Raw genomic sequence first — 22,540 nt, 5'->3', positions numbered from 1 at the left:
TTGTATTGACAAAAAACTTCACGAGTGTGTTTGAACAAAAAGGTTTGCAAAGTACCAGATAAAGATTTCCTTCCAGAGCATGATTCAGAAGTTCTTGATAAAGCGAGTGATATGGATGTGCTAGTTGGGTTACTAAAAGAAAAATTGGTGACAGCAGGCATTCGGGGAGAGATAATTCAGCTACTAACACTAGCTCCGACATCGTGGAGTAGGGAAAAAGTAGCCACCGAATTTAATGTTAGTGAATATACAATTCGGCAAGCTAGGGAACTTCTATGAATGAAAGGCATCATAGCCATACCAGATCCTAGGAGGGGCAAAAACATAGAACAAACTGCAGTGGACTTAGTACCAAAATGACGAGTATTCATGCCTTATGCCAGGAATGAAAGACAAGGTGAGTGTGTCCAAAAATGTCCACAAGCAAAAGAGGTTACTTTTAAGTAAGTAACCTAAATGAGCTGTATGCAGCTTTTTAATTTGAATTCCCATTTGTAAAAATAGGGTTTTCAAAATTCTGTCTGTTGCGACCTAAATGGTGCGTGTTGGCAGGCTCCTCTGGAACCCATTCTGTATGTGTCTGTACTATCCATCAGTATGCATCACTTTTTCTCCACGCATTCTCTATAGAGGAAACCTACAACAACCTATTTGATTACTTGGTATGTTCCAAATATAACAGGGGTTGCATGTTACGGCACTGTTCAGAATGTATGTCTGACAAACGACTGAAGGAACATCTGAAAAGTAAATTTGAGGAATGGGACCCTGAAGATGAAGTGACATGCAGTGCATGGGTGACAACAGATCGAACCCTACAAATTAGGTTAACAGTGACTCTGGATGAATATATCAATATTCTGGTGAACAATCTGGAAAAACTTCTCCCACATTCCTTCATAGCCAAACCACAGGCGAGATACCTATAAGAACTAAAAAAATAACCTACAGCCAGATGAAGCCATTGTTTTGCTGGATTTCAGTGAAAACTACCTTTATGTGACAAGATGAGGTTCAGGGTCATCTCTGAATCAGGATGGTTGTTCCCTACATCCAGCGGTAATTTATACTCGTGGAAAGCTGTAGAAAGATCTCTGTGTGTCAAGTTTTTGTGTATTTTCTGATGATCTAGAACATGATGTAGCTTTCGTATTTGAAACGCAAAAAATAGTCACTCAGTTTTTAAAGGAAAAGTTCCCTGAAGTAAAGAAAGTGCAAAATTTCAGTGATGGTTGTGCTGGCCAATATAAGAACTGTAAAAACTTTATAAACCTGTGCCATCATCACCTGGACCTTGACTTGCAAGCTTCTTGGTCATTTTTGTCAACTAGTCATGGGAAATCTCCTTGTGGTGGGATAGGCAGAACAGTTAAGCACATTCTTACTAGAGAAAGCCTTCAGCGGAATCTGGGTTGCACAATGACTTCCATTGAAAAGGTGTTTGAGTTCTGCAAGTACAAAGTAGATAAAATTTCATTGTACGTTTTAAAAAAAGAACATTTATCAATGATTCGGCAACAATTAGAAACTCGCTGGTGCCATGCAAAAACAATCCCAGGTACTCGTAGCTACCATTCTTTTATACCAATTCCAAATAACATTATTGCGACAAAAAAAATTAGCTTTGATACCACGTACAGTTCTGTCCACAATTTCTTGATAAAGCCAAGTTGGGAAGAAATTATGACAAAAATTTGTACTTATTCTTTTGTGGCCTGCTTGTATGACAATCACAGGTTATTTAGGCTAGTTATGTCAAAGGATGTTGATCAATGTGATATAAAAGTGAAATTCTTGCATCCTTATGGGCCTGCAAGATCATTTTACCAGCCAAAAGAGAAAGAAGATATATGCCATGTTCCTGTAAATAATGTCATTTGTAATGTGGAAACTCCTACCACAAGAAGCTCAGGATGAATGTATTATTTCTCGGAGAAAGACATTGAACGTGTGAACCAGCGGCTGCTGGATTTTAAAGGAAAACTTGGAATTACCACTACTGGGAAAAAAATGTAACTCTAGTGTCAACTGAAATATTAGGTTTCTCAGAGATAGGCCTCAGTGAAGACCTTGGATACTAAGCTATTTAACCACAAACTGATGCACATACAAAAGTGACTATATATTGTGATTGTTGATTTATAAGTTGTGCAACATTAATGAAGTAAGACACATTCGTGAAGTTTTTTGTCTATACAAAATGGAGAGAGTTAACTTGTATTGACATGTATCCTGTATTTTGATGTGTTTTATAAAGCAACAATCAAGTTATCCCCAGCGATGATGGGTAAGTGCTATGAATTCCTTAAAATATTCTATTTCAAAAATATTTTTTCTTATCGGGAGAAAATTTTTCAATTTTTGAACTTATTATGTACTAGATTTATGTTGTAAATATTTTCTTAGATATAGAAAACAGTTAACAGAAGCACTTGAAGGAGGACCCAACACTGACTACCAGAGTCGTGAAAAGGGATTTTTTTTACATAAAAATTTCTGAATTTCTGAATAACGAATGATTGAATTTCTCATAAGAAAATGAAACAATCTTATCGACCACAACTTGAAACATGATGGACAGATAAGGAAAATGATTAATGAAAAAGTCCATAGCAAAAATGGAAAACAAAGAACTCAAATTAAGCGTATAGAATTGGTACAGATGGATGTGAAAGAGAAGAAATACATAGGTGTGGAAAGATAAGTTCATAGGAGAGCTGTGTCAAAGCGATCTTCAGGTTAATGACCAGTAATGATGATCACACTATCTTTCTTGAGAGAGATGTAGTAGAATGGTTATATAGTTGAGTTCATGGAGTGTATGGAAGCAGGATGGGTGAAAGAGTCATACCTTAAGGAATATTAGAAAAAATAATTTAGCTTGATTCAGATATTGCCTCAGGTCAAAATTTGATGTTTAATAGAACGATGTTTTTGACGCAAAATTTTCTAAAATCTTACGAAACATATGAGTTTAGAGAATTTCCAATATCCCTTAGGATATTTTTCAATTAGTTTTTGGAATCCTCATGACTTCTATAGTAAACCTGCAAATTTTCATAAGAATCGGATGAAAACTATGGCTGAGACAAATTATTTCCCTCTGGAGGTACAAGTGCCTCTGGAGACCGCATTCGTTGAAAAACTGCAGTTTCACCCAAACTTCAAATGGTCGTGAAAAAAAAGCTATAAGAGATAGCCAAGAAATATTTTACACTGCTTCATTCCTACATGGAAGGATGAAAATTGCCAAGTTTCATCAAAATCCGAGTCGGTGGGTGTCATGCCTGGATGAACTGACATGGAATGACCCATAGCTTTCTTCATTTTCAGCATTGGTATATTAATAGAAGAAAATGATAAATAGAATTACAGACAAATGCAACCAGTGCAGATTGCCATGAGCATGAAAAAAATGAGCAAAGCAATATTTTAAAAAATAAATAAATGCACTTAGATATAACAGACTAATTTCAAGAATTTAAGGTGATAATTCATTATGATAATAGGGTAGTTTCCTTCATCGAATAAAACGAAAGGCATTGATTGCGATTCGTTACCCACCATTAGTGTATTCATAATACACAAATTATTTGGTTTTAGAAATACCGGTTTAGACGAATGGCAAGGGCCAAATTTTATCCTCATTTGAAAAAGGCCAGATTGGCACCCATGCGATGCCACTCCACGTGACGTCACAGGGACCTAGTTTCTACAAAAGAGGATAGGAGTTGTACATCATCTGAGGTTACCAATGCATGCAAGAGGCACAGAGCTCAGGGAAACATGTCTTAATAATAACCTATTAAAACTGGCTAAGGTCGGAAAGTTTTCTTCGTTTGATAAGGTATTAATAAACCTTTTTTTAAGCCAAGCGCTACCAGATAGCATGGTACTCAGCTACCCACTAGCATCCTGTGTGGTATCAGCGCTCAGAGCCTCTCCCAAGGTCACCTCACAAGGTGGGAGGGGGAACCAGAAAAGCGTCACACGGACTTTTTCCCATCATTCCTACTTACGCGTTGCGTTTTCGCGCTCTTCAAAATTTTCACTTTTCATTCAACCATGAAAAATAGATATCGTCATTTAAAAATCTAAAAGCGTGAAATACGTACTCCGGGAGTAATAATCTTTCGATTTAGACAATAAAAAAATAATAGGAAACCACCCTATTATGTAAAACAAACAATTTTTTTAAAGAAACCATAACATTAGGATAACGCTGTGATTTATCGCAATTCTAAATTAAGTTAACTATTTATTCACATATGTATCAATAAAAATAACAGTAACAATAATAATTAGGCTAAACATGAATATAAACAAAAGAAATTCAACTTGATGTTAAGGAGGCATTTTTCAGAAACCCATATGTGCTATATTTAAATCTATTGATGTTTGTAATACTTCTTATTTGGGCTGGGAGAGAGTTCCATATTCGTGAGGCAGTTACTATGAAAAATTTGTTCGAATGAGGCGTGTGATGTTTTGGAATGTGGAGGTCAATGGTATGATTACGGGTAGGTATATTATGTACTTCAGATTTTCTAACGAATTTCTCGTACAGAGGGAAGACTAATGTCTTTACTAAAGAAATTTGTATATCTAGAGTGTATTTAATTTTCTTTGCAATGCTATATTTTTCAACTATACTTGAAAACCATTGCTAATTTAAATATGCAATAGAAAAAAATTCCGCAGGCATTAATAAAAAACTTAACATGTATTTCTCATGGAAACTAGTGAGGGCCCATTCTTGGGTCTCATGGTTCCTGCAGAATAATATTCTCACATTTTAAACCTTCCCTGGTCTTCAATGAATATTTTTAAACCAAAATTAGCCAGATAGGTCCAACCATTCTCAAGTTTTAGCAAGACTAAAAGAGCAATTCATTTTTATTATGTCGATTAGCTTTTCTTAGTAAGCAATTAACATAAGTGTTGTTAGTAGAGGTACTAAGTTAGTGCCCCTTCGTATCATGTGTTTAATGTGAGATCTGTAAATGCCGTCATAAGCCTGCACTGTGTTAGCATAAGACATCCTGGTTCTCAGGACCTCTGGATTATTCCATATGAATGTGATTTAAAATAAGTGAATATCCATTGCCGCATCAGTAATTGCTGGTAGCTGGTCATAAAGGAGGACATGGAAATTTGAATGGAAGAGATGACTATCAGTAGTGACTGAGGACTGTATTCCAGGTCATTACTCGAGTCTTTATCGTGACTGAAACCTGACTCTGTTTCCACATTGGTGTTGCGAGACTTCACTGGAACCCTAAGCTATTCTCTACAAACTTTACTCTGAAGTTGATAAGTTGAGTCGCAACTTAAATTGATTCGCAAAGTTCCTTCCTCGTGTTTTTTAACAAAATATTTCTCTTTAAAATCCTACCACCTCTGATATTGTATTCCAGTAATGCTAGTTTTTGATGAGCAGTAGGCCATGAGTGACTGAAAGAATGAAGACCATGAGTGGGTGAAATTATATAGGTAAATGTATCATTTTGTAAATCTCACCTCTGAACGTTACTGTAATTACTCCATAGAACAAATGGGTTGAACTCTGTGTCCAAGATACATACTATAACTCAAACTCAGCTAGATGCGAGATCTGAATCAGTTAGGTAGACTTTAGATTCAGTCACACTCTAGAATACGGCCCTGAGGTTCCATCTAAGCAATAAGAGGAGGAAAATGGGGTTTTCACTTGGGCACAAAATCGTCATTAATTAAAGAATGCAGTTGGTAGAAGGAATAGGTAAGTATTGACAAAAAATAAAATGTTCATCATTTAGCGATTGTCTTATAACTTTAAAATAAAAATACCAAAGTCGCCTATTTTTCATGAACTTGTATTGTCATTAGCATTCAGATTCATTGACTCATTCAGGTAGAACATTTGATTGAAGGAAGGAATTGTTAATAAGAAAGGAAACAACAGCAAACCTCACTAGGCCAAAACATGTGGCTGTGGATTTTGTGAGAAGCGGAGATCCACTTGGCATAAGTTTCATGGCATGATTAGCTTACGAGGAGGACCCAAACATATCCGGACACAATTTTTTTTTTAATTCAAGATTTAATTATTTCTGTAAAAAACACCAGTCACCTTCGAAGTACTCTCCATTTAAACTGATACATTGGTTAAAATGATTTTTCCACGGTGCGAAACATCTTTGGAACTCATTGTTTCCTTGCAGGACCGCCTTCGATTCCATTTTCACCTCCATAATGTAATGAAAACATTTCCTTTTCATCACCATTTTCATCTGGGGGAACAAAAGGAAATCTCAAGGTGTGAGATCTAGTGAATAGGGTGGTTGAGAAATCAGTGTCATGCAATTTTTTACCAAAAACTCAAGTTGTGGTAAGTGGCAACATGTCTCGCATTTTAATCAGGAGTCAGCAAATAGGGATGAATTTTGCCACGATTTGTTTCATTTGCTAATCTTTAGCTTAAATTCACTGCAATGAACTCAAAGAGAGACCAGATTGTTCAGGGAGTTCGGAAAATAGTATAACTCTTATCCTCATGCATGAGAGCACAATTTTTTTTTCACATTTTCATCAGTTCTGGTCCTGGAACGCCAGCTCGGGCATTGAATGTCTTCAATCGACATGTTGCCGCATTTGAATTCTGAATATCACTTGTGCACTTCAGTTCTTTTGAAGGTGTGTTCTTTACAAGCAAAAAATCAACCATCTGTAGACAAAAGATCAACCATGTCTGACTATATTTTACCGAGCAGAGAACAAATTTTCAACACTTCATGCTGTTCTCGATTATCAGCCATTTCAAAAATCGAAGAGATCAAAAAACTGACTTTGAATGTAAACTGTCACAGGGGCTCGCTATGACCATCTAAAGCCATGTCTGACTGCGCATACTGACTCAGAAATGATGAAATAACACCCATCTAATGGGAGATGCCCAAAATATAAGAATTACATGTGAAGCAATTTCCGTCCTGTTAATTTTGGGTCCCCCCCTCGTATGTGCTAAAGGGTTAAGTGCCTTGATTTTTTTTGCAAAAAGCTAGCATAATATGTGCTAAATCGTATAGTGGTCTCATGTTTCAGTTCTTTAAAAATCAAAATATCATTCTAATTATCTTGCAACAGAATCAGTAATAGATGGATTGATAAATAGAAAAAATATTTTTTTATTTTTCAAACTTATCAAAATTTTGCTTTGCAAACTTCTAAATGAGAAGACAGAAGGTTTGAATGTAGCAAGTACTGAGTGGGGAGGGGCATTAAAAACGGCGTTAGAAGGAAGGTTGTTGGGTAAGGAAGGAAGGGTATGGGAGAGAAAAGGATTTTTAGGTAGGATGAAAGGTCATTGAGTGAATTGAAGAGGGAACTACAAGTTGGGAGGAGAGACAGGCAGTGGAGATCAGTAAAAAGCTCTATGTAATATGTAATGTAAGCCTTAATGTTTTGACTCCAAGTGATCAAAAGTGACAATAATAAATAATTGGTGAACCCATTCCGGGAAAACATTTGATTGAGGAAAAGAATTACATGGGTGGAAACAACAGCAAACCTCACTAGGCCCATCCATAGACCCATGGACAACTTTTGACGTACATTTTGTGGCGTTACATTGTTAAATCTTGGAGATTGTGCACGTAAGCCCCAGACATAGGGAACTCCAATCGTCGGTCACAAGCTGGTTCAGGGAAAGACTCCACAAACAAGAAATCAGCACTCAAGAAACAATTGTCAAAAAAATTTACGAGTTATTTTCAATCAATATCTATTAGAAGTAGAAGTATTCAAAATCAGAATTATTACAGAAAACAACGATGATAACTAATGATCCCACAGGAAACATTACCAAACTAAGTACAAGCTGTATAAATTTGCTAAAATCACCCATGTCAGTCACGGCATCCGTCTACCACGAGCGCCCGAGCAAAAAGAGACCTTGCGTACTCTGAGATGTGTCAGGGTGGAGGGGAGGGATTTTGCCAAGGAGTGGAGGGGTAAAAAGGGCGATGTTCAATCAGCTGCGAATCTGCCCCAAAAAGTGCCCCTGTTGACTGGCAGCTCCGCCAAGCATCAGTCATCCCAGCCGGGGCAGGAGGGGGGGAACAGCGCGCAGGCCGGAATTTTCCCCTCAATCTTCTGGGTTGGAGACATCACTGGGAAATTCATTGGAATTCATGGAGGGGAGAGACATAGAGGGGTGAGGTGTTGGAGGGAAAGAGAGTTGTGATAGGACTATGGTGATACTTCTCACTCCAAACTGCATACTTGTGCCTCAGCACCCATTTCCCCTTGATTGCCAAGGAGTAGGTATTCCTCCGCTGTACTACCTATATAAGACTTGCTCTCCAGGTATGGCTTGTTCGGAGGCTGAATTTCGGAGGCAGAGTTTCGGAGACAAGAGATTCCGAGCCTTTGAGTCGAAGGGCCTTTGCGCGAAAAATTTTAGCGCGAAAAGTCCTTAGCGGGATAAGTTCGGTGGAATTCGGAAGAATTTCTGGGGGGGGGGGCACTAAAAAATGCCACAATTTTATGGGAGGAAATTCATTTTTAACATAAGCTAAATAGAATAATGCCTTATTTTTATACTCCATCAACATTAAAATATCTCTCTTAATATATTTCAACAGAATAACAGTTCAGGTAGCACTCATATAAGTGGTTACTTCATGTAATCATCAATGTTTGAGAAAACTTTTCCACCCGTGTTTTGTAACAAACAAGCACTACACGTACTAAGTTCTTTAATAATTGGTAATGGTAACAGCAAGTTGTCTTTTTTTGTGTGAAAATATTTCCTGTGGCAGTATATATTTATTGAGAAATTCTCCTTTTCTTCGCAGGTACATTTTCCTCGCAATTTATACCGCAGAGATGACCATCAAATCTGTGGCAAAAGGCTTTATTTTAAACAAGTACACATACCTTCGGAACCCCTGGAACTGGTTGGACTTCATTGTGATAACATCTGGCTATGTAACCATAGGAATGGAAGTGGGCAACCTTGCCGGCCTGAGAACTTTTCGAGTTCTAAGAGCGCTCAAGACTGTTTCTATAATGCCAGGTAAGCCTGAAGTTTAAAGTTTAGAATACAAGTATTGCGATCTGCTTCAAAATTTATAGGATGATAATATGTGTTGTCTTGAGAGGGATTCTTTTAGGTGGCAGTCAAAGGAAAGGTAATGCCAGCCTTGTTAAAGCATTGTGGAAGGATAAAATTCAAATATGTAGATTGGTTTTGTTCAAATGGCCTATTCTTAAAAATATTTTTAAATTATCTCATCATCAAGTTCATAAAAAATGTTTACCAAGTCTACAGTAGAATTTTTTAAGAATAAGAATTTAATAAATATTATTGTTCACTGAAAATATCATCTTCAAATTGCTTTTCACATTTAATTTTACTTCAGTTATTTTGGTTGCTTTCTGAAGTGTTTGCGACCTTCTTTGATAAGAGCATGTTGAAGTGATTAAAGCTTTTTTGTTGCATAAGACATATTTAAGTGACTTTAAATTATATTTTTTATTCATGGAAATCTATTCTAATCATTACCGGCTCTAAAATGTCTATAAAATGGCCGGTCCTCATATTGTGTTACTCCACATTTATTGTTTAAAAATTTATACCCCCTGAAAAACCTTAAATTAGGATTCTAATGAATGTAGTTTAATTTGGTGAAGCTCTGGAATGATTCATTTTAATAATTTGTTTGAGTGAGTCTATTGAGTTAAAATATTGATACAGAAATCATCACTTATAAATTGATGTGTTGAATATATTTCCCCAGCCACCTCATTTTATGTCCAATATATGCAAACCTCATCACTGTTCACCTCTTTTGCAGGCCTTAAGACTATCATCAACGCACTGCTCCACTCTTTCAAGCAACTCGCCGAGGTAATGACGCTCACCATCTTCTGCCTCATGGTGTTTGCACTCTTTGCGCTGCAAGTGTACATGGGCGAGTTGAGGAACAAGTGCGTGAGGCGACCTCCAGCACACCCATCGCTCGGAGCGCACCCTGGGGGTGTGGTGGGCGGCGTAGAGCACCACCAGCCCCCTCCTCCACTGCCCGTTCACCACGGCGTTCATCCTTCACCCCACCACCACCCTTTCTACCTGTTGCAGCCGCCACATGGCGCCCTCGACGGAGCCGACCCCTCACTCACGCTTGATGAAAATAACAACAAGACTTACATGTCTCCGCACGAGATATGGCTCCAGTAAGTGGGGAAATTTGGTTTAAATCAAAAAAGATGTACAGTGGAACCTCGTTAAAGCGAGTACGGGCTATGGCGACACCCCCGCTATTACGAGAGATAGCCGATGCACTGTCAATTGACCCTATAATAAGCGTGTTAAAGAATTCGTTTTTACGAGACCCTTTCGGTGTTGGCTCTCGCCATAGCGAGGGTTTTACCGCCGGAAGACTTTCATGAAGACTCCTTAACCTCTGTAATTGCTAGCGATCTGTTAAGGCCTGGTTACACGGTACATGAGAATGTACAAGAAAGTGTGAGAATGTCTGAATCTCAGAATGAACGCGAAAATGCACCGTGTAACCACGCAAAATGTAAGAATGTATGAATTTCTGAACGCCTGCTCTAATTTCATTCAGACAATCATACAATTTGAACTCAGAGTCACCTGGTGGCAGAATACGAAAATGACACATTCATTTCATCTGGCTTGTATAGGCGACTTCTTTATTTACGTACGGCCCCGATAGTTATTTCGATTTGATATGATCTTGCTTGACTTGGATATCTCACTGATTAGATATGGGTAGCGAAAGAATGGAACACAAGAAAAGGGGATGGGTAAAATGAAGTATCAGATGGAAAGGCGCTGAATGTATGAACCGCGAGAATTGTCCAAGATTGAGATCCAAATGATCGTTAAAAGGTCATAAAAAGCATGTGATAGGCAAAGAAATAAGATTCAAGTACTATTTACGCTGTATTTACTCAAGTTCCTGTTTTTGAATCGAGACCGACTGCAAAGCGAGTCGAAATTTTAGGTGTTGCGTTGACATGCAGCGAACGTTATGGGCATCGCAGTAATAAATATTGAATTTACCTTGCCAAAAGCCTCATATTTCTCGTATATTCCTGTAGCGTGCGCCGATTCACAGGAGAAGGATGGAGAGAAATCACGACACACTCGCTTTCAAATCTAAAATTCAACTGCCTTTATTATGTCCTGTTTATTATATGACAAGGCTTAAGGGCACGAGAAATTTTGAAAATGTGCTTTTATTATGGAACACTACTATCCAACAAAATTTTAACGATATCGGCAAAAGACACTTTGTGAATATTCCTTGTTAGGGGCTCCTTGTGACGAGAGGCCGGCCGCCCATTACATTCCTTATTTTTCACCGTGGTTTAATCGTTTTCAGTATTTATTATCGTAAACAGCCACTTTCCTTATAATTTGATCCTACAATGGGTAGAATGATAGGTACATTTATAGAGTTGTTTACAAAGTGAAATAAGTAACTTGATAAAATCCTGCGGTAACCCTGATTTAATAGTGTACTTACGTTGAGGATATCCCATTGACAATATAGATAATGTATTTGGCTCCATTCTGTGGATCATCAACCACTCATTACTCTTATTTTTGTCCCTTCGAACACAAGCAAAAAACTTCTCCGGCGAGTAAGTAGAGGTACTAGACGCGTCGGGGCACTTTATAGGGTTTTATGGGATACACTATTTATATGGTTTTCACACGTTTTTCTATTGAAGGTCCATGCTACAATATACTTACTGCATTAAGCAAATGATGTAGGTGTGTAACGTAGATCACAATCTGCAATCAACTTATTTTAATTTAATCTTTCCATAGCCCCCCAAACAATCGCCTTTATTTATTTCAACAACGCCTTGGCAACCCAATATATTCACAATCCGAAGTTTGACGTTAAAGCAGCAATTATATTCGCCAAATTTGCGTTTGAGTCCCAAAATAGACAGTTTTTCTTTCCACTTCCTCAGTCTGTCATCAGTGGATTCCAGGCCGTGATGTAACACGCGCACGCTCCGTCACGTGTTTTCAAACAGTCGATGAAGATTATTTTTAAAGACTCATATCTCAGCTATAAAACATTATTCACCCGCGAAATTTTCGGCAAGTACATTTGAGGTAAGGATCTTATTATTCTAGTACTTTTAAAAAAGTTTGCATGTTCCCCATTGGTTTATAGATGAAGTTGAAATAATTTGTTGCGCATAAAAAATGTACGAAAAAATGTCCGAAAAAATGTACCGTGTAACCACCTACTCGTGGATCTTGTCCATGAGAATGTACAAGAATCTGTTCAGAAAACCATTCAGAAAAATGTACAGATTCTTGTACATTCTAATGTACCGTGTAACCAGGCCTTTAGAAATGAAGTTAATGGAGTGCTCAGTCTCAAATTTATGTGGTAAACTGTCTTTCGATAAATATAATGATTGAAGAAACAATGCTTTGCATGATTTTTATTCAGTGCGGAGCTTATAAATTGTTTGAATAGTTAGTCGTTATTTGAGTAAGGAAATTAAGTGATGCAAAAAAACATTGCCTTTCGTCTGGATTTATGCTTACGATTATCGGATAGATGTTTATCTGTCGCCACACCACTCCTGTTCCTGTATATCTGTTCGCAACAGGTATATTGGCTATTATTTGCTCCACCTCCGGTAAAGCGACAATTCGCTATAGCGAGTGTTTATTAGTGCACCGTGGGGTGTCGTTATATCGAGGTTTTACTGTAATTAAATAGTACATACCATGGGATCGCCTTTTCTATAGCCAAGGCCAACCCAGAAAGTAAAACACCCTGCTATTAAAAGAGGCATTGAATTAAATATTCACAAAGGCTCCCAATAAAACAAAGAGTATTGAACTTCTTCCTCAATTGGTCATGGGAAGTTGAATGCATGATTATTAGAGCTTTAGATCAATGTCCCTTCCTGTTTGCTGTGAAGTACTGGATGACAGTGAAATGAATGAATTGCACATTAAATTTCAGGATAAAAAGTAAAAAGATGTGTAGCTTTTGAGCTAGGCTTAAATGAAGTCTATGGTATTGATTAATGCTGAGCGTGTTCTTCTTATGAGCATGGTATTAATAATATAAAAAAATTGTAAGAATATCTGTGTTCATGATGAAAATTTTCTAATAATGTTAAATGAGGTTTTGTGTGTGCTTTGGCCAAGTGTATTGCTGCACCTTTTCTGGATGCAGATATTATAAGTAGGGGTTGAAGGAGGGGGTACTTTGCAATCGAACCCATTTTTATATCTTGATGTTATTATTTTGATGATTCAATTTTATGTGTATGATTTTTTGTACTTCAACAGGTGGATTAAAGATGAGGACAACTGGTTGAAGACTGAAGCAGGAGAGCCAGTTTTGTGTGGCAATACCACTGGAGCAAGGTAATATATGCTTTGATGTAAACTAGTGTCCAAAAGTTAAGTTACAAATAAGCTGGGAAACAGGAAGTAGACTGCAAATCGCACGATATACGTGCATCTACCCACCGGGCATGTTCGCTCTGTATAAGAAAGGAGTATCCCTGCTTTTAATAGTGTAGTAACTGCAAGGTAAACACATCCAGTACCAGTGATTCACATTCCATCAGTCGTGTTTGCCCTGTTATAGTGGGTGGAGTGTAGCCTCATGGTAATTGTGACAAAACAATGGCACAACGACACCATTGGGACCATGTTTTGCTGGGTAGAATACTTGGCTGCCTGGAAGCAGGCAAAAGACAGACCAAAGTCACAGTTTCCTTGAATGTGCCACTAAGTGTTGTAACACTACCTAAATTACGTAACACTACTCACCTACTATTTATTTGGTTTCGTGTTATCTTAGGGTATAAAAACACACTTAATTATAAAATAACATGCACAAAATATCACTTTTACACTTTTATATTCAGAATATCAAGAAATAAGACTAATTGGGCCCAATTTACAATCGATCATTAGAACAAACAGATTGCATAACTTCCAATTATATTCCAATGGGCTTTTAACTCTTCCCCTTGTGTATTGGTTATAATCATTCAAGTCTACTTATCGGGTTCACTGCTCGCGTCTCCACTCAAACATTGCCGGATAGTACAGTACTCCACAACTCCACTCTCTGCCTGATATCCTCCTCTGCGATCCCTGTCTCTCGATCACGCGTCCTTCCTTGTATCGGTTCTTTCTCTCTTTTGGGCGCCTCCTTTTTCTTTGCGTTCTCTCTTTTTTTTATTCTGCCGATCTTCTAAAACACGTCTTATACGTAGCTCTCTCAACACAATGACTCCCGCTTGTGTATTTTCTCTCCACGTCCCTAACTACCCATTCTTGCCTCATCACTACCGTTGTTAATTTCAAATTATCTCAACAAACAACATGGTGGCTTGTTTACATTATGTTACAGTGTCATTTCCTGGCTTTGGAGACGATTTCAAGATGTAAAAGATGTTAGTCGTAGGTCCGCATCAGGTTGACCAAGAGTAACCACCCCGTAGCAGGGCCAATATCTGGCCTTAAACACCCGATGAATTTGGAGCACCCCTGCAAGACAATTGTCGGCGGAGCTTGCAGCGGCATTAGGGAAACTGGAAAACTGTGTACCTGAGGCTCAGAACAGCAGGGCTGTTTGCCAGACTTCCAGCGGTGTGCATCCCACTCACTCCAGCACCGAGATGGGCCCTTTTACTGTGGAACTATCAACATCTAAACTAGATAAATGAATGGAGGCATGTGCTCCTTATAGTGAATCCTGTTTCAGTTTGCAGACCGATTCCTGTCAAACATTAATCTAGATAGAATCGAATAGCTGTGTTACAACCACAGGAAGATTGTGGAACGGGACCAATATGGAGGTGGTGGAGTCACGGTTTGGGTCAGCATCATGTTGAATGGCTGTGCAGATCTTCACATCTTCATGGGTGGTCTGAGGAACACTGTCAACGCTCGGAGGTACAGGGATGAGGAACTGAGACCACATGTTCGACTCTTCAGAGATACAGTTGGTCCAGACTTCCTCTTAATGGAAGATAATGCCTGACTGCTCTGCGCTGCTCTAGTAGATAAATTTCTGCCTGGGGAAGACTTTCACCGCATGGATTGGCCACCGAGGTCTGTAGATATGAATCCCAGACAACAAGCTGGGGGTACATGGGGGAGGCGAATTGTATTTCGTCAGCCTCCACAAAGGACCCTCCAAGACCTATGCATAATAACCCTTTCTGAGGAACAGGATTGACTGACACAAGAGCTCTTGGTCCATCTGATAAAGAGCACACCACATCGCTGAGAAGCATGTGTGGTCATTAGGATAACTATATGCCCTATTAACGGCAAATTTTCTAGTTGAAAACAAGAGTGGAAGACTGTCAAGTTTTGTTAGTTTTTGTCAAAGGTGTAACTTTGCGATCAGGACCTTTCTGAAACTGTGATTTGGCAATTTTTGTGACATATGATTTGTGATTCAGCTCCCGTTTTTCAGCAACCCGTCTGACATTCCTATCAGGCGGCATGGTCTAGTTTAGTGATTATGCTTAACTTTTGGACACTAATGTATATTTATCAATATTGTGTTTATTCCTCTTGCCATTTTACTTTTTTGATTAGTTGGTAAAATACTGTCCTAGTTGTATTTAATATAACCATTACATAACAAAATTCATGGGACTCAAAAATTAATTGTGAAATTCCTTACTGTGAAGCTAAAATTTTAACATCAAATTTATTATAATGTTGTAACTATTGAATGAAGTTATATTGAAGCAAATATTTTGCACTCAGAATTTCATTCTTATTAACTTGATATTAATGGTTAAAAGACAAACATGTAATATGTATTTCTTTTTATGGAGGTACATATCTTGTAATTAATTTCTTCAATATGAAAAATCTTTTTTGTATCAAACATCTACCTTAGCATCCATTGACATGCTACATATTTTTGCCATGCAGCTGTCAGCATGATAATATTAATATTTTTAATAATTATTCCTTTTTACTGCCATCATTACATTTCAGAATAATTTCTTGAGTCCAGAAAATGATTTGATCCACTCATAATAACTCCAGTAGAAATTACAGTTATGGTCAATACTTACTTTTTGTTGTTATTTCATCAGAGCATTGGTGAGCATGTCTTTCTGTCCCTTACCTGCTCTTTTATGTATATCGTTTTCTCTTATTTGTCTTCTTTTTTTGTATCCTATTTTAGACACTGCCCCAATGATACCGTTTGCCTGTGTGTGGGAGAGAATCCAAACCACGGCTACACCAGTTTCGACAACTTTCTCTGGTCCATGCTCACCACCTTTCAGCTCATCACTTTGGACTACTGGGAGAATGTTTACAACATGGTAAACTTTGGTATTTTCCTCAGAAATAAGTTAAAGTTATCTGGATTTGTCTATGAGACTATAGGAGAGTATGACTGCCAAAAGTAGATGTCACAGATTGCATGACTCAGGGTGAAGTTACAACTAGCATAGATTGCACAAATTGTAATGTGTTATGTTACTGTAGACTCTCGTTATTATGAAGTTCACGGGACAGAAAAATTGGAGGCTCGTAATAGCGAAGTTTGTATGAACGTTTCTTTTAGGAATCGTTGAGAAAAAAAAACTTTGTAATATATGCGATTACAGTATGCGCACATATATAAAAGCAAGAAAACTCTTTCGGATTCTCAGTAGAAGCATAATGCATTCGAGGGTTCATATCTTCCCAAATACTGTAAGTCATCGATATACAAACTAGATGCATTCCGAGACCTTGTTCATAAGTTGATACACCTACAGTCCAGCCACCAAGAGTTACCTGAAGACTGGTAGAATATTCTAGTCTAGAGTCAGGGTTCCCACTCAACCGTGAAAACCTTAAAACCGTGAATAAGCCGTGAATTTTGTGTGCCGTGAAAAAACCTGGAAATAGCCGTGAATTTCGTCATAAAACCTTAAAAATCTCTCAAAATTGATTTTATATCTACGATTGACGGAACAAAAGAAAAATGGATACGTCGATCATACTTCAAGGTCACACGCAGACACTGCACACTTATATTCGAGGCGCAATTATTGGTCCGTATGCCATGATGGCATATTGACCTTAAGCCTGTACCAAAGCCGGAAGACTGATAACCAAAGTATTCATTAACCCCGGCAAAAATTCAGACACTTCTTCCCTGGCACCCTGGTCCCTCCATTTTTCCCACTCACAACCTTTAGCCAGAGCTGAATTTTGCAAACGATATGTGACGTTAGGAGAGACAGCACTTTCATTGCTGCATTTGCATTCACAGCTTCTGTTGCATTTATAAAATTTTAAGTTAATGTGCGACCGGTGATTGTTACATGTTCAATGCTTCTGCCTAAAATGGCTTCTCAACAAACCGTGAATTTCACGCAATTTAGACCGTGAAAACCTGGAAAAAACCGTGAATTTTATAATTTACTTTGAGTGGGAACCCTGAGAGTAGGGTGCACGGTTGTCAAGCAAGAAAGCGAAACGCCTGCATCACTTGTAAACAGAAGGGTTCCCTGAAGAAAGGAGCCAGAAGGGACGATGAGCGTGATGGACCCAACGGAAGAATTTCTTGTTTTGGTTATTTGAAGAAAGGGGTTGTTTTGGTGGTTGAGGCTTATTTCAGTGCTCCACATGCATGCGACAACGTTGCATGACTAGGCAAGGGTGTGAGGTGCATTTGGGGGACAGCGATTGGCTGCAAACCGTGCTGGTGCAGGGTTTTCCGCCCCTCCTTTTGTGCTGTCACCGGACAACTCTCGCCGGCTGGACTGCATGCAAGGCATCGAGGAGTACGGTTATCCTGCAGAATGCAACACCGCATCACAATTGTGCGCTAACTCACAATTGTGACGAACTGATCTAGCTGGGTGTACGACGCAGCCGGAGCCGAAAAAAGTCACTCTCCGCGGTAAGGAAGAACAGGCGAAATGCTGAACAGATAGGAACTTCACACCGGATTCAATGGCACTTTGTTCAGATTATGCCCCAAGTGCGAGTTCCTCTACGCCACACCGTGTAGCTTCCGCCGCCAAATACAAAATTTGAAATTTTGGAATGCTCGTATCCCTGACAGTTTGTAAATCGAATGTGGACTAACTGTACGTCCAATTTACCAGCGGTAATGAGTGGGCCACCAAGATTCCACAGTAATGAAGCTTATTATATGATGTTGAGTGCATACTGGAGTATCTCTTACTGAAGAAAGAACCATAGTTGACACTCTTGGGCACAGTTCACAAGAAGAACTTAAACATAGTGTAATGATTATAACGTAGCATAGTGTATACTCAGCTAAATACCATTTCTTACACACAGAACTTCATATTTAAGTTCTTTTTAAACCACCAGGACCGGTACTGAGGTTGGTAATTTTGCAATAACGAAAATTTTGTAATAACGTTTCTTTTAATATAGAATGTATTCAGCCTTTTCGTTGGGACCAAAGATTTGCTTTATAATAATGAGAACTTCCTAATAACATTGCTCGTATTGAGGAGAGTCTGCTGTATTTACTTTTTAGTGAAATGTATGGCCCTCTGTACTTCATTTCAAAAAAGTTTCCCAGTTAATGGAGCCATATATAAATGTCACTTACACTGTTGTATGAAAATTGACTTTCTCTCTTTTTGCATGTTATTCTAAGCCATGGTAAATGAAGCCTGGTAACAAATGTATTTGTTTACTTTTCAACCAAAAATATTATTCCAGAGATTATGCCTTCACAAATACCATTCTTCAATGTCCTATAAAAAAGAAATGATTGGTATGAAAATGTTTCTTTCCTCTTGCTTTTCTTTAAATTCTATAATAAAACTTACTTGAGGGTAACGATATCATGGAAGAAAGGCATAGCAAATTATTTTGATTGTCACATGTATGGCCTTGTGTAACAATAAAGAGATAAATAAAATTTTGTCCAAGTGAATAAGTGGCACCACTCAATTTGTTGGAAACTTTGTTGACCCATAGTGCATGGATTATTCAGGTATATGAGTAACTGTGAGTGTTCCAATGTCTCATTGATGAATGCTTTTCTTTTTTCAGGTGCTGGCTACGAGTGGACCAATCAGTGTTTCATTTTTCACCGTCGTTGTCTTCTTTGGTTCTTTTTATTTAATAAATTTAATGCTGGCTGTTGTTGCTCTCAGCTATGAAGAGGAAGCAGAAATCACACAAGAGGTAAGTTGTAACATTATTGATCTTTCTGATTTTGCATTCATTTCTTGATTAATTTTGCTATCTTGATCACATAGTTCAAGAAGCAAAGATTAAAAGCATTTCATCGGCTGTATTTTCTGGGAAAAATATGGTGCATTTTTTCAAAACATCAGTTTGTTTGTTCTGTTATATAATACCAGTAATAGTTCCCTGATGATAGATATAGTAGAGTTTGCTTGAAATATCTGTTTCCAGTACATAGTAATTGACCCAAACGAATAAGTTTGATCATATACTTTTGTGTCAAATTCTGATAATTTGGAAAAATACTATTACATTTCATTAAGTGCACTGTTTAAGTTCAATGGACATGACCTGGGTTCCATTACATAATTAAACTTTTAGGTAACTGATCATAATTACATTCATATTAATACAGTAATTAATTGTATAAAGGAAGGAAAGGGGAAAGATGTGAGTGGAATTGTTTGGGAGGAAATGGGAGGATGTAAGATTTTGGATAAATTAAATGCAGAAGGAAAAAGGAAGGATTAGCCCAGACAAAGTATCCTTGTCACATTTCTCTGGGAAATTTAAGGCAATAGTCAATTTTAGTGTATGAAACCATGCTATCTTTGATGTGGGGCATTATTGCGAGATGCACTGACATGATAACAAATACCAACAACTACCAGGAATGAGTGCCATAAAAAATGGAATGGATTCTCAGAGTAAAGTCTAATTCTAAAATTTCTAAGAAAAGAAAGTTATTTGTAACATTCTAATAATTTGCTTCTGTTACATTAATCATCTGTCTTATTCAAACTAGGAACGGCGGAAGGACTTAACTGACCACCGAGATGACTCAACCTTCTCCTTCGACCCCTCTAAAATCAATGTGAAAACCTTGGACAAGAACAACCGCAAGAAGATAGACTCCCGGAAGGGCATCCTTCTAGCATCGTACTCAAAGAAAAAAACACGCAAGCGCAAAAGAGCGCAACCTCCAGGCATTGGGGCAGCAACGCAAGGCTCGGGCACGGAGGGAGGGTTGGTTGAGGGCAAGAGGCCATCGGTGGGTAGCATTGCGGCCCGTGCCAGCAGTAGCCGCACCCCTAGCCCCCGTCACAGCACAGTTTTGGAGCGGCCACGCGTGCTCGTATTGCCCTCGGTACCTGACCTGCGCCACCGCGCCTCCCCCGGCATCATCGCTGTGATCCCAGCCGAGGGCAGCGCTCCCCCCGAAGGCCACAGCCCACAGCGCAGCCGGGCTCCAGTCACTGCCGTTGTTGGAGGTGAGGAGAAGGAAGGCCTGCACCCGAATGCTCTCGGTGAGTTGCACTCAATGCATGCCAGCCATAGCCAGTTGAAGATTGTGCCAGAATTCCAATCCAAGTATACTACCTTAGTTCATAGTATTTACTAGCCCAACTGCATCTTAGGGACATGCTAAAGAACCAGGACTTGACTATTTGTAACCATTGTGCTCATTCCTTCATACACCAATGTGGCTGTCGGTGAATTGTAATCGAAAAAAAATCATAAGTAGCAGTCTTATTATGGTGGTGAAGTTCACTGAAAAGGAAAATAATACATGATGACTCTTCCAGAAACTACAAAAATTTAAGTAAGCCTTATGTGGATTGAAATTCAGCCTATTTTGTACTTACTAGCCAAAACAAATCTTTGTTTAAATTAGACCAGTTTTAATAACACCATTTAAAATTCTCTTCAGTAATATTGTGTCTGATGTATAGTAACTGCTTGCAAGAATGGTAGGAAAGAAGGTAGACATTTGGCTGAATTTTGGGTGTAGGAAATTGATGCCATTCCACTCAAATTCATACAGGCCTCTAGTTTTGGGCCAATGTACATATTGGCATTTAATTACAAGCTACCACATCATAGAAAATTTGATGAAAAAATTTAAGCTTTTCAATAATGTATTTAACAATGAAGAATTCCATACTAATTATGTCCCTTGAATTTCATTATATCAAGGTTCTTGTGTATGTTTTTTGAGAAATATTCCTGAAGTTCTCACACCTCCTTCATGAATTTGAATGGAATGACCCTGTAATAAATCGATTTTTACCAATTTTGCCTCCTTTACCTGCTCTTAAAGGCTGTTTCATTAGTGGTTCTTGTGCACTTGGAAAGTTTGCTGCTCCAAAGCTAAAGTAAATGGTGGCCCTGCATTAATTTCTCTGAATGTACTACAAAATGGTACACATTTGAATCGTATACCAGTGCCCTTTGCTGTTAAGAATTATATGCAGTGAAACCCCTCTTTGATTGGACGACGGAAAAAAGTTTAAATCTCGCGAAAGTGTGAATTGAGGAAATTCTTAATTTTCTGGGAATAGAAGCAAAATCAGACCCCAAAATTAAATAACATTATTGAATTTACCTATTGTTTTTAATAAGTAACCAGTCAACTCCCTAAGGCATAAACAAATGAATAAACTTCAACAAAAAGTAAAAGTATTCTCATATTTTACCTCAAATTCATTTGAGGTGGTATCTACCACTTTATAATTATAGAGTTGATGAAAAATACAATGATTTGATATAAGTGGTAATTTGGTTGTAACTCTTTGGCTTTAAGACTTCCATGTAAAGAAACAATTTTATTGCCTCTTTCTTTCATCTCCTCTTCATCATCCTCATCGCTCTCTGCATTTTCATATTCTAATGAGTGCATATCAATTGTGTCATCTATCATCATAGTGTTGCAAGTCATGTGTGCCTAGTCCATCTCAGCAAAATATCAAGTCTGTTTCTAGATTTTTCCATTTATTCTCAGTCTGTTCACAGCTCTGCTCCTCTTCCTCTTCAGTCTTTTGGGGTGAAAATCCACCTTATTTTTAGCAATTTACTAATGTTGATGCCTTGACATCCATCCAAGATCTTGCTTTGAAGTGCAGAACTGATCCTTTACTTGAAATTTCTTTAGAAATTTCTTTACTTGGATTTCTTTGGCTGACACAGTCAATGAAGCTCAATAGTTTCTTTACAGCATCCTTCAGTAGATAGTCTTTAAAGTATGAATAATACCTTTAATGTAGGGACTGAAGCTGGCTGGTGCAATTTTCCGGGAAAAAATTATATGCTCCTTAATTTCAAATCAACTGGGTGTACAAAGTTTATTTTTGGCTCACCATAATTGACAATCACATAAGTAGAGAAATCAAGATAGGAAGCCTTTCAAAAGTGGAGGTAAAGTAAAATGATAAAAATTGAATGAATTGATCATTTGAATAATGTCAAAGTCCTGAGAAGAGTAAGAAAGAAGAGAAGTCTTTAAAAAAACATTGGTTAGAAGATGGCTACATCATGAAAGGC

The 22,540-nt window shown here is 38.1% G+C and overlaps 1 protein-coding gene across 3 annotated transcripts in view; it reads left to right on the top strand.

The window, feature by feature from the left end:
* The window catches only part of LOC124166134 (sodium channel protein 60E-like), a 240,638-nt gene that overhangs the window by 133,957 nt on the left and 84,141 nt on the right, over positions 1–22,540 (top strand). For all 3 annotated transcript variants that reach the window (XM_046543793.1, XM_046543794.1, XM_046543791.1), the window contains 6 exons: positions 8,838–9,058; positions 9,840–10,218; positions 13,349–13,426; positions 16,230–16,371; positions 19,082–19,216; positions 20,025–20,526. In XM_046543793.1, the coding sequence (XP_046399749.1) occupies positions 8,838–9,058; positions 9,840–10,218; positions 13,349–13,426; positions 16,230–16,371; positions 19,082–19,216; positions 20,025–20,526 (1,457 nt within the window). The remainder of the gene's footprint in view (positions 1–8,837; positions 9,059–9,839; positions 10,219–13,348; positions 13,427–16,229; positions 16,372–19,081; positions 19,217–20,024; positions 20,527–22,540) is intronic.

The sequence above is a fragment of the Ischnura elegans genome, chromosome 9, assembly GCF_921293095.1.
Source record: "Ischnura elegans chromosome 9, ioIscEleg1.1, whole genome shotgun sequence".
In the NCBI taxonomy this organism is placed as follows: domain Eukaryota; kingdom Metazoa; phylum Arthropoda; class Insecta; order Odonata; family Coenagrionidae; genus Ischnura; species Ischnura elegans.
This window is presented reverse-complemented; position numbering and strand designations above follow the sequence as displayed.